Source organism: Mangifera indica, chromosome 15, assembly GCF_011075055.1.
Source record: "Mangifera indica cultivar Alphonso chromosome 15, CATAS_Mindica_2.1, whole genome shotgun sequence".
Classification (NCBI taxonomy): domain Eukaryota; kingdom Viridiplantae; phylum Streptophyta; class Magnoliopsida; order Sapindales; family Anacardiaceae; genus Mangifera; species Mangifera indica.
The window spans coordinates 12,065,292-12,077,374 of NC_058151.1; the positions used below are offsets into that span (position 1 = coordinate 12,065,292).

Here is a 12,083-nt window from a genome sequence, read left to right on the forward strand (position 1 = left end):
AAATCAAATTCATTTACTTCAAATTCAAACCGAATTTAAACTAGAAGATTCGATTCATTTAAACCAAATCAAACTTGAGTTAAGAAATGTTCAATTTGATCTAACTCAAATTCAACTTAAATTTATTATTCAAATCAATAATTCAAATTCATGGTTCAATTCAGCTTGAATTTATAACTTGAATCAAGGTTCAATTTTATAACTTAATTCAACTTAAATTTATTGTTCGAATCGATAGTTTTGTCTATTATTTAAATAAAACAAAACAATATCATTTGTCAATGCACCACATTGAACCATGAATTCAAACCAAACCAAATCACAAATTTGAACTATAAATTTAAATCAAACCAAATCATTTTTTATTCAAACCGAACTCTAATCACCTGTAATTTTGACTCGACAAACTCAAATCGAACTAAAACCAAACTACATTTTATTTAAATTGAACTCGAACAAAGGGTGTTTAAGTTCAATTTAGTTCGTATCCACCCCATTTCTAGCTTTATATTCCATTCCGCAATCAGGAAAATTTTTCCTTCTCATAAATTTTCTTTTGCAATTCTATACTAAGCAGGTTCTTAGAATTTGAAAACAATTCTGTAAAGCACATTTGATGCCAGATAAATTCACCAAAGCAGTTCTATACATCTTTATGACAAAAAACTGAAAGATCCGGTTATCCTACAATGTCAGAAAATGATGCCAAAATTTTGATGACAATGACTAACAAGATCACAGTTATTTTCAGTTTCAAATCATCTTTATTTTTAAGAGAGATAACTTAAGAGCCAGCATAGGCATTGATTGATGTGTCATCAGGAGGTATCTCTGAGTTCCAGATAAGAAGTTTATGCGCTTAGTTTAAGATAGTTCTTTATAATTCCCATCATCTCACCTCCCGGAAAACGTCCAAGACAACCCCTTGCTGCCGCTATCTCATTGAACTCACATACTGAATCACCACTGAAAGCTTGAAGCTGATGGCTACTTCTATCTTTCTCTGTTTCTGTATCTTCTGTTAGGTCCTCACCAGCCTTTATGGCTGGAAGAGGAAATGGGTCAAGGGAAGTTTTCATGACAGTAGACTCCCCTCCTACTGCCCCCACAAAGTCTTTTAACCGGCTCATTGTGAAGGGAACTGATTCAAAGCTGTGGTCTCCATATTCAACTGGGGTTGAGTGGTCTCCAGTGACACAAAGGAAGTATTGGAAATCCCTGGTTCCCTCTGCCTGCCAGAGGAGTCTGGCCAGCTGACCTATTGCTTGATCGATAGCTTCCAATGCTTTGACTTTGAAAACACTGGCCTTATCATGGCCTGCATCATCAACTGCCTGAAATACAAATTGTGAAAAAAATCTTTAACATCATGACATGGTAATTCTCTGATCCAAGCTTTAAGCTCATAAGCATAATAACTATATGATTTCCATTATCTGATGCCATAAAAGAAAGGGGAAAAAAGGAAATGGTAAGGTAAAATGACATCTTAAGCATCTGAGAAGAAACAAATCAGCATCGAAAATCAAGAAAATGAAATGATTTTTGACTGTCAATACAGCTTGTTATGAAAGACAATGAGATAATGCCCAAAGGTCTTCAGTTCAGAGGTTCCAAAATCAATAACATATGACATTTGGCATCATTGCAGGTGTTGTTGCAAAAGAGTTCATCTTTGGTAAGACACAAATCCAATTTAGGTTTCTCACAAGATTTTTGGCTAGCAATGATTACAGAAGCTCATAGAAAGGGAAGAAACTAAAAAAAATAAATAACAAAAATGACACCCTGGTATAAAATGCAAGTGTTTGAAGTGGTAAAGCAAAGGGCACATGGAAACACAAAAAGACAAAATTATACCCAGCAGTCAGAATGTTAAGACCTTAATGTGGAGAAATCCAAAATCATAGCCGTCTGGTCGCCCTGGTTTGTGCTCATCCTCCCCTGGTACAAATACATTAGGGCATGTATTCAAAGGAGCTGAGAGTGCCTTAGCTATAGCATTGGTTTTGGAAGTTAAAAGTGTTCGATAATCTCCAGTGGCACCAGGAGCCTCCAGGATATCAATATCAAGTGATAGGCCCAAACCAGCAATTATTTTAGTAGGAGCTACCATGCATGGCGACAGCCCATGTTTCTTTTGAAACGGAGGAACCTGTTGAAAAGATATATGTATAATTAAACAGATTCTTCCCAAGATATAGACTATAAACAATACCATTCCTTAGCCCTTTCCCCTCCGACCCAATGGAAAAAAGGAAGAAAGAAAGAGATGTAGATTATAACATGATGACAGATTATTCAAGATTAGAGCACACCTCAATTCGAATACCACAGCCCCGCAAAAGAACAACATTGGCAATGTTCTTCCCTTCTGCTGCTCGTTTTGCATTCAATGGGTGAGAAACAAGAATTTTTGAAATCTCCTTGGATAACTCATTAACAACTGCTGCTGTGTGCTTTGCTTCATCAGTATCATCTAGTGGCTCAGCTTGCAGTAGTAGGCGATTGTCTTTCAAAGGATCAGTTCCTGATATATTTCCACTTAATTTTGGTCCCTTTACAACCACCCCACACCTGTGTTCTGTTGCATACCTACAAAAGACAACCATGTGCTAAATTTGTCTATAAATGAAATCTGAAATTTAGAAGCATACGGCATCAAGCCAGAAACTAAGGTATTTGATGTACCTTAAAATTTGAGAATTTTATCCAACTTGATTAATAGGAGAGACATTATGATTAATTCTGAATCATAGGAACTTTTAAATAAATAATTATGTTCAAAGACCAGAATATATTTTAAAGTTTCTAGAATTTTTTTGTTGAGTACGATAAATTTCTTAAATCATCCGTCTGCACTGCAAAACACATGCATATAAATTGATAATCATAGTGGAAACATAAGCACCTGACTCTAACTTCATACTGCGGAAAAGATGGTAGCTTCATTCTATCCAATGCAGCACAGAGGACTGGTCCTTCCTCTTCAAAATGCCGGTCGGCCCTCCTACTGGTAACTATTCCAGTCTTCTCATCCAATGTAGCAAAATTTGACTGGAGGTTGAACAATTGTGATGGAATTTCAACACCAATATATTACCAAATTATACAAAAAAAATGGACCAAATGATAAAAACGACAATAGAAGAGACTGTAAGAATAAAGAAATTTTAAAAGAAAATATATCAACATTTATGTTTGTCACTTCAAAATGACTGATCTAACTTGGTATGGTGCAAAGCATGGTGAATGTTTAGGGGAAAACCCAGAAAGGAGGTTCCATATAAAAATGAAAACATCAGAAAAGTGAAAATCTAGATACTGCCATGCTATTAAAAAACAGTTGCTTGCTGAATTACAGAAAAATTTACTAATTAAAATCATGCGAGATCTATCAGAACTACATGCTTTCATTTTATGCCCACCTTGAATGCAATATCCCCAGGTGACATGGCCAATCCAGCTCCCATGGACTCAAAAGCGCCTCGTCCCCTGTAGTATACTCGTGGGTCATAACCTAATAAAGAAAGGTGTGCTGTGTCACTTCCACAACCCAAGCCTACTTCAACAGGATCCATGAGACCATTAACTCCTGCAGATGCAATGGCATCTAGATTGGGCACATTGGCTGCTTGCAACGGAGTCTTATATCCAAATCTTGGTAGAGATACATCCCCCAACCCATCAATCAACACAAGTGCCACTCTTCTCTTGGGCTGCTGGTGACCACTCATGGTTATATAGGTATCTTTCTTCAGCGTAGTACTGAAAATGAATAGAAAATCGAAGTGTCTAGAATTACCAACTTCAATAATTACAGCTATTACCAGATACAGCAGCTACAGCCAAGGAAAAGAAAACCTAAGAATACAAAAAAGTAACTAAAGAAATTCTGCCCTACACTTGGAGAATTGGAATTTATACATAGTTACAAGTAAAAATACCTAAACTGTAACTCAGATCACAATAACATGGGTGTCATATATAGTTTCAAAATTTGATAATTTATCTTGACTGGTCTGTGAAATTCATTTCAGCGACCTAAACACCAAGAGACACATACAAGTGAAATTCAGGCACAAAATAAAAGATGCAAAAGAACTTTTCCTAGATTTTAACTATCCAATTCATTTGATTAGAAGTTTAGACAAAAACTCAGAGTATTAAAATCAATTGGGCATGCAACATAGCCATCAAAACTAACAGAGAACCAAGCCAAAGAACCCCACACAAGCTTTAGATTAATATTAAACAAAATGAAATAAAAGCTGGCATTCACTTAACCTACAGAATACATCCAATTACAAGAATAAAGCATCCATTTTTCTTCTTTTAACCACTAAATATAAAGAAAGCAAAGAAAAAATTCTGAATAAATTTAATGAAGATAAGATGAAAAGGATGATATTCTCAATATTAACAGCAAAATCCAAATGGGTAATCGCATTATCAGGTAAAATTGGATGAATGAACAACTAAAACTATATATCAACATGAAACCCTCATCAACATCAACTCAAAGAAATCAAGCAAAGGCTCTAAAAAAGAAAAATGGAAATCTCGATCCAGACTAAGAAATGAACAAAAAGCGTGAAGTTATAAGGTGATTAATAAGAAAACTCACCTCAAAAAATAAAGAATAGATTCAAGTTTAAATATTTGAAGCTTGTTTAGAGTCGAAAAGAGAAGAGAAAACCGTGTTTAAGCTGGTTACAGTTTCTGGGTTCTGATTATTCTTAAAAAAGAATCTTTAAACCTCACCGTTCACTTTTTTCTTATTAATTGAAGACCAAAAAGAGGTTGGAAATAGAAAAAAAAAGTTTTTGTTTTTCACAGAATAAACTTTTAATATTAAACAGAATCAATTCAGTTTCTTAATTTATATGAGGAGATGAGTATTTTTACTAATTTACATTGGAGTTATAAAAAGTAAATACTTTCAGAAAATATTTTTGTAAAACAAACGGAAATTTGGAAGTAGCAAAAACAAAACAACCTAGATGGACTTAAACCAAACATCTGATCGAACACTTGTCCGGTCTCTGCTCTGTTACGCGCCATGTGTTGTCTCTCTGCTCCGTTACGTTGCAAGTTTAGAAGCTGCTCCGTTACAAAAGCACTACAGCTAATAAATTCTTTGCTTAAAAACGCAATTCTATACCAAGAAACAACAAAGAGAGTAAATCCCACAATATGAAATCGATTCTCAGTTCACGTTTGATTGATTCACACTCTTCGCTTCCTAGAATCTTGTTGTAAATGCTCTTATGCTACTTGTTTTAACTGTTTTTTTGGTTCTTTTCTAAATAACTTGGCCGAGTTTTGTGTTTGTCTTTTTGTGAATTTGCTTTTGTTTTCTTTAGTGTACGCTTGTTTGTCATCTGGGTTTTTATATATTTTTTCTTTTCTTTAACTGTTTGGCTTCTTTTCGTAACGCTAGATGAAAATGTGCTTGAAATATCCGGTTTTAGGTTGTGAAATTATCTTTAAAGAGTGTGATATTGACCCCATTAGATTAGAGCGTGGAAAAAAGAATGTGATCTTCTCAATAATTTGAGACAGTAAAATGGCTGCGTCTAAAAACGGGAGATTGTTGTCAACCGGTTCAAACAAGGTAGATGGGGCACTAGGGGACCAGCAGCCTTCAATGGACAAGGTAATCTGTACTGAAGGGCTTTCTTGAATTTTGTTTCTCCGTTTGAGCCATACTACAAATGCTTCTCCTTCTAACTATAACTGGCCGTTCTTTTTGTTTAGATACTTGTATTTGGTGGAAATGGCTTTGTTGGCTCACATACATGTATAGAAGTGACTGAGCGTGGTCTGACTGTACATAGTCTTAGCAGGTATTCTATTCTTGTAACTGGTAATCTGTATAATCCGTAAAGCCTTTGAATTCACACCTCATGAAAGTGTTTGTTTCAAGAAATATTTCTACCTGAAATCTGGACAGTTGTGTAAACTTAGCTAGTAATGTTTGATACGTTTGCACTTTTGTACAAGAGCAATGTTGTGCATACCCATTTTTGTGTATAGTTGAGTACATATATAATATGTCATCATTTGATTGGGTATTATTTTATCTTTAATTTAAAATCACCAAATCATTTAATAACATATATCAAATGTGTAGCCATTTGTGTATTCTAAGTGGACAGCATAATTTTATTATTTGTACAAAGATAAGATTTCCACCCAGAGCAAAAATACTAACCAGTAGTATTTAGAAGGACACTCCCTTGTAGCTACACTTGTATATTTATTAAAAAATGTTGAACAGTTTGTGCACTTTGTTGCTGCTATTGTTCATAGGTCTGGGAGGCCATCTTATCAAGATTCTTGGACTAACAGTGTTATCTGGCATCAAGGCCGGAGTTTATTAGGAATTTTTTTTACAACTTGTTGATCAGGTCTAACACTGTCTTGCTTTTGAACTGCAGGAGATCCGCCTTCACCTGGTTCTCTAAAGAGTGCAATGGCTGGAGTGACTGCAATGGTATAAGATTTTTTGCTTGTAGTTCTATGAGTTTAGGACAGTATAAGAACTATAATCGTAAAAGGAAATCCGAGGGAAGTTATCAAATTCTCTACCTCAAATTGCCTGTGGCCAGATTGTGTATGGTCTTTTATGATGTAATTTCATTGCTATCAGGCTTAGACATGTTTTCTATCTTTGCCCAACAATATATATTGATCAACACGATGTGTATGCATAAAAATAATCTCTCTTTTGCTAACACAACTTCTTATCTATATTCATTGTCACTGCAATCCTCTTTAAGGCAAAGCAACCAAATTGCCTCCCCTGCTGCTCTTCTGTACTCTTTTCTTTGTTGGACTTGGAAAAAGATGGGCACCTGTCAAGATGTAAATTAAGACATCTCCATTTCCTGCCACACATGTTTGGCAATTTTGTTTATCTGATTTCTTTTGGCTGATGAGACATGGTCTGTCCGATTGTTGCCTGCATCACTTGTCAAATGATTCTTATTTTTGCCACAATATTTAGTTATCCATGGTGCAAGATGCCTAATGTATATTAAAACCCCAAATTAAATTGTGGCAATAAAAGCAAATCACAGATGATTATAAAGAAATCCCTTTTAATTATATAGTGGGTGGATATGTTAAAGTCTTCTTGTTGTTCTTCTTCCATGGAGGTTTACTCTGAGTCTAGCCAATTCAAACTTGAGTAAAACCTATCATCTCTAGTTTGAATTCGTTTAAGTCGATATATAATATCATTAGAGGGTTGACAATATAATGTATAGTATCAGTGAAGGGATAAAAATATCATCGATAAAATAAATAGTATTATAGAATAAAACAATAAATTAATCTTGAATCTAACTATTAAACTAAAACTTTAGTTCGAAATTGATTTGTTTGAGCATATATGAATATATATTGTACTCTTCATTTGCAAATATACGAGATTATGTCGTTCCCATCGGCCAAATGAATTTGTATATGATTAATGGAGCTTTCTGAAATGAAAACGAAATCATTCAATCCCAACAACCAAGTGCCCCCAACTGCCATACTTGAATCTTGTTATCGAAAACCTTATCTTCAATTTATTATCAAAATAAAAAGATGAATCCAGAAGAGGCAACGTTGAACATGGGGTGGTTCAGCAAGCCCACCATCTACTTGTCTTTGTCTAGAATTTACCCCATTCCAGAGCTTACAATTAATAAAATTTAATTTAGGGCAAGTTAGTAAATTATCAATTTGGGAAAAAAAACAGAAACTAAATTCTAATTTTAATCTCAAAGTTATCAAATGATGTAACTCCACCAAGGCATGAGTCAGCAACAACCATTTTTAAGATAAGTGGTGTTATGTGCACAAACAGTGACACATCATAATGTGATTGGATAATTTTAAATTACAAATAAAATAATATCAAGTCTTAGTTAGTAAATACAGAGAAAAATAGTATGAAAATTATACAGGTATAATACAATAAATGGTCAAAAATAGTTTGCTGAAAAAGGTCATAAAATTCGGATAAAAAAAGATACAAAACGCATATATACGGGTTTAATATATTTAAAAAATACAATAATATCAATTATAATTTTAACATTTTTTATAGATATTTTAGTTTACAATTCAAATGTAAAATATATAATTAACTATTAAACTTAATATATTGACAAGATTCAATTATCACAAAAAAAAAATGATTTGAATGACGAAAAATTGAATTTTTTATATAATTATGATATTATAGTAATTAATTGAAAACGTAAGAAATATTTTCATACTTTAAAAAATTTATAAAAACGAAAAACATAAAAAGAGAAAAAAATACTCGTTTAATATAAGAAACATATAAAATACTCATTTAATATATTTTAGATTTAAAAATTCAGAACGGTGTATATAAATGTAAATTAAACAAAAATACGAATAATTTCTGTTTTTATTAATTAAATATTTAATCCTATGATAATATATTATTGTTTATATATAAAATTATATATATTATTTGTTTACATAATTTTAATAATTTTTTAAGATACACACGTCAACTGAATTTCAAGTATCTTTTTAAATTTTTTTAAGGAAATATATTAAAAATATTAATCTTAAAATGGAAATGTTGGGCAATTAAGGTCTCATTATTTAAGGAAGTCACATTAATTAATAACATATGAATACTTAATGAAAAACATAATATTATTAAGTATCATATTAATTAACTTTAAATATTTAATTAAATATATGTATTATTATATAATTAAATATTTAAAAATATTATCATTATTATATTTTATGAAGTCTAATAAATGAGTTTTCAATTTGGAACAAAAATCCCAAACCGTAATTTATAATTTTCCAAATATTGCTTTTATTTTTAAAATTATTTTATAATTTTATTATTTGTGAAAAAGAGGGAAAGTAGTTCTATTTTGTCCTTTAACAAGAAGAAATAGGCGCGAACCTCCAACAGAAAAAACAAAAATAGAAACAACAATAAAATAAAATTACACGACTCTATATAATGATAAGGGATCTTTTGGGTCCTTAAAGTTTGACTTAGGTTTTCCGGTCCAGTATAATCTAATAATTATATTTAGATCCCTCTTAATTAGGATATACTCAAATTTAACTTTGCTCAAACTTGGCTTGGCAAAGGGGGAGTTGGGCTTGAGTCTAAGCTAAATTTTGAAAAGTTTTGAAGGATATAAATTGAGCACGATACAACAAGTAATGTTCAAACTTGACTCTATATATTTAGAACAAAAATATAATAAATAATATCATTTTGTGTTGCTTATATAATGTAACATTAATACAGAAACAACATCATTTTGAATTTGTTAAATAACTTCGTTTTTTCTACATTCGTAAGTTATTTACGAGTCTATCGAATTGTACACTCACATGGCTCAAGCTTAATAATATTGTATTGAACCTGAATTTAATTTATGGTTTGAGTTCAAATGAATCGAGTTAACAATTGACCTCAAGATAAGTTGATTCAAATTCATCCCTATTATTAATATGAGATAATTTTGTAAAAGATTGAAATAACGATTTTCCGAGAATTTTTGGCTAGCATCTATATATTTATATTTTGATTTGATAAATGCTATTTCAAATCTATTGGACCTAATGTACTTAAGTCAAACCTTAAGGACCCAAAGGAAATCAATAAGCCAGCATATTTTTATTTTATTTTTACTATAAATATATATCAATTTACACGTCAGCAAACCTTTAATTTCCCTATATAAACCCTCCGTCTGCGAACGTTTAACTCATTCTGCTTTTTTTTCACATTTAGAAAAAGAGAAGCAGAATCGGACGGAGAAATTCCAGTTTCCAAAAGCTAAAGAGACCCCCAAAGCAGAGGAGGAAAAGGCTTGATCTCAAACGTCTATGGCCATTCGTTTTCTCCAACCAAAGCTCCTCCACAACGCCCGCTCCTTTACAAGGCCGCTCAGCTCTGCTTCTTCCTCCCTAACCTCCGTCTCCCCACTGAATTTTGCGGAGAAACCCGACCCGACCATCGAAAAACACGACCCATGTTCCTCAACGCTTAACACTCACGACCATCAGAAGCTTTTCCGAACGATTTCCTCGGCCAAGTTGCTACGTTCCTTGTTGAACCTCAACATCGCAGCCGTCGGGCCCGTCGTTGATCTCGGCTTGTGGGTTATGAATTCCAGGCTAATGGACATTGATATCTCCCGCGAAATCATCACTGGCCTCGTTAGACACACCTTTTACGAACATTTCTGCGCCGGCGAATCCGCCGCTGAGGCTGAACGTTGCATCGAGAAAATAAACGAGACCGGTTTGAGAGGGATGCTGTTTTATTCAGTGGAACATACGGATGATAAAAATGAATGCGATAAAAATTTGCGGGGGTTTCTACAGACAGCTGAATCCGCAAAGTCTCTTGATCCATCTGCGGTAAGATTCTCATTTTTCTTTCAATTTCAGTATATATATATATATATATATATATATATATATATATATATATATATATATATATATATATATATTGTTATAATCTTTAGTTTTTTTGAGTTCTTAATTATCAATGATTATCCAATTAATCCAAGAAAAATTTCTGGAAACTTGAGTCAATTAGGCTATTTGCTCCGCCGGCAGACGGCGGTTAGAGAGCTGAAAAAGCAAACAGATTTCTTCCTGTCATCTCCAGCTAAGAAAAGTAAAGAAATAGCCCGCCATTAACGCCGTCAACAAGATTTTTCAAAATGACTTGTACAATTTAAGACTGAATATTTTGAGGCCGACATGGCAGGATAAGACCAGCATTTTTAAAATAATGGCAGAAATTTCTGTACATCTGTTAGTCAAAGCTTTAATCGCGACGAAATCTTTGAATTGTCATGTCTGAAATTGAATTTTCAATTTAACAGGTGAGCTTTGTGGTACTGAAAGTCTCGGCGATTTGCCGAATGAGTTTATTGAAGCGAGTCAGCGATTTATTGAGATGGCAACAGAAGGATTCTTCTTTCAATCTCCCATGGAAGCTCCACGATTTTCCCATTTTCGCGGACAACAGCCCGTTATATCACACGCTTGAAAAACCAGAGCCGTTGACGCAAGAAGAAGAAAACGAACTCCAACAGAGTTATGAAAGAATAATAAAACTCTGTCGAGCGTGCGAGGAAGGGAATATTCCGTTGGTGGTGGACGCGGAGGACACGGCGGTGCAACCCGCCATTGATTATTTAACATACGCGTCGGCGCTTACGTATAATAAAGGTGATAATTTGATTGTATCTAACACAATTCAAACGTATTTGAAGGATGCGAAAGAAAGACTGTTTCTTGCGACGGAAGCCGCCAGGAAAATGGGAATTCCGATGGGGTATAAGCTGGTGAGAGGAGCCTACATGTCAAGCGAAAGTAAGATCGCGTCTTCTTTAGGGTTTGAATCGCCGATTCACAACAGCATAGAGGAGACTCATGCGTGTTTCAATGACTGTGCTTCCTTCATGCTTGATAAGATCGCCGATGGCTCCGGCGGTGTTGTTCTTGCAACCCACAATGTTAAATCAGGGCAAATGGCGGTGGCGAAGGCGAGGGATCTGGGAATCGATAAGAGAAACTCGAGAGTTGAATTCGCTCAGCTGTATGGAATGTCGGATGCGTTGTCGTTTGGACTGAGAAATGCAGGGTTTAAAGTGAGCAAATATATGCCTTATGGACCAATTGACACGGTGATGCCTTATCTTCTGAGAAGAGCTGAAGAGAACAGAGGATTTTTGCCAGCTTCAAGCCTTGATAGGCAACTAATGAGGTAACGGAAAAACTTTCGTATTATCTGAATATTCAATTAAATACTTTTCAAAAATATTTCTAATGCATATGAAATGATGTTGATGTAGTATTGTGTTGTTTTTGAATGTGATTGCAGCAAGGAGTTGAAGAGAAGACTGACTGCTTCAATATTCTAAGTTGAAGATGGAGGTGGTGGTGGAGTAATTTAAGAAGCTTAGGAAAATGGAAATCTTTGTAAATGAATAAGTTAGAAAAGACTTTGTAGAAATTTGCTATTTTTAATAATATTTTCTTATTTTATTTTA

General features: G+C 33.8%; 3 protein-coding genes across 6 annotated transcripts; 2 read left to right on the forward strand and 1 right to left on the reverse strand.

The window, feature by feature from the left end:
- Positions 1-598: 598 nt before the first annotated feature.
- On the reverse strand, positions 599-5,079 carry LOC123198250 (probable 2,3-bisphosphoglycerate-independent phosphoglycerate mutase). Of its 4 annotated transcripts, XM_044612923.1 has the most exons (7): positions 4,628-4,842; positions 3,948-4,044; positions 3,429-3,842; positions 2,912-3,057; positions 2,319-2,595; positions 1,883-2,155; positions 599-1,334 (listed from the first exon to the last, which is right to left on the reverse strand). In XM_044612923.1, the coding sequence occupies exons 3-7, from the start codon at positions 3,735-3,737 to the stop codon at positions 852-854; spliced, it is 1,488 nt and encodes a 495-aa protein (XP_044468858.1). In that variant the 5' UTR covers positions 3,738-3,842; positions 3,948-4,044; positions 4,628-4,842; the 3' UTR covers positions 599-851. The 4 variants fall into 4 exon arrangements, with proteins under 4 accessions (XP_044468858.1, XP_044468856.1, XP_044468859.1 ...); XM_044612921.1 differs by lacking the exons at positions 3,948-4,044; positions 4,628-4,842 and adding an exon at positions 5,000-5,079 and having other exon boundaries at positions 3,429-3,768; XM_044612924.1 differs by lacking the exon at positions 3,948-4,044 and having other exon boundaries at positions 3,429-3,768.
- LOC123197505 lies at positions 5,078-6,879 on the forward strand. Its single transcript, XM_044611826.1, has 3 exons — positions 5,078-5,659; positions 5,761-5,849; positions 6,444-6,879. The coding sequence occupies exons 1-3, from the start codon at positions 5,570-5,572 to the stop codon at positions 6,877-6,879; spliced, it is 615 nt and encodes a 204-aa protein (XP_044467761.1). The 5' UTR covers positions 5,078-5,569.
- A 2,907-nt stretch (positions 6,880-9,786) lies between these two features.
- LOC123197472 (proline dehydrogenase 2, mitochondrial-like) lies at positions 9,787-12,083 on the forward strand. The gene is made up of 3 exons (XM_044611793.1): positions 9,787-10,434; positions 10,911-11,797; positions 11,915-12,083. Exons 1-3 carry the CDS (start codon positions 9,898-9,900, stop codon positions 11,952-11,954), a joined length of 1,464 nt encoding a protein of 487 aa, XP_044467728.1. The 5' UTR covers positions 9,787-9,897; the 3' UTR covers positions 11,955-12,083.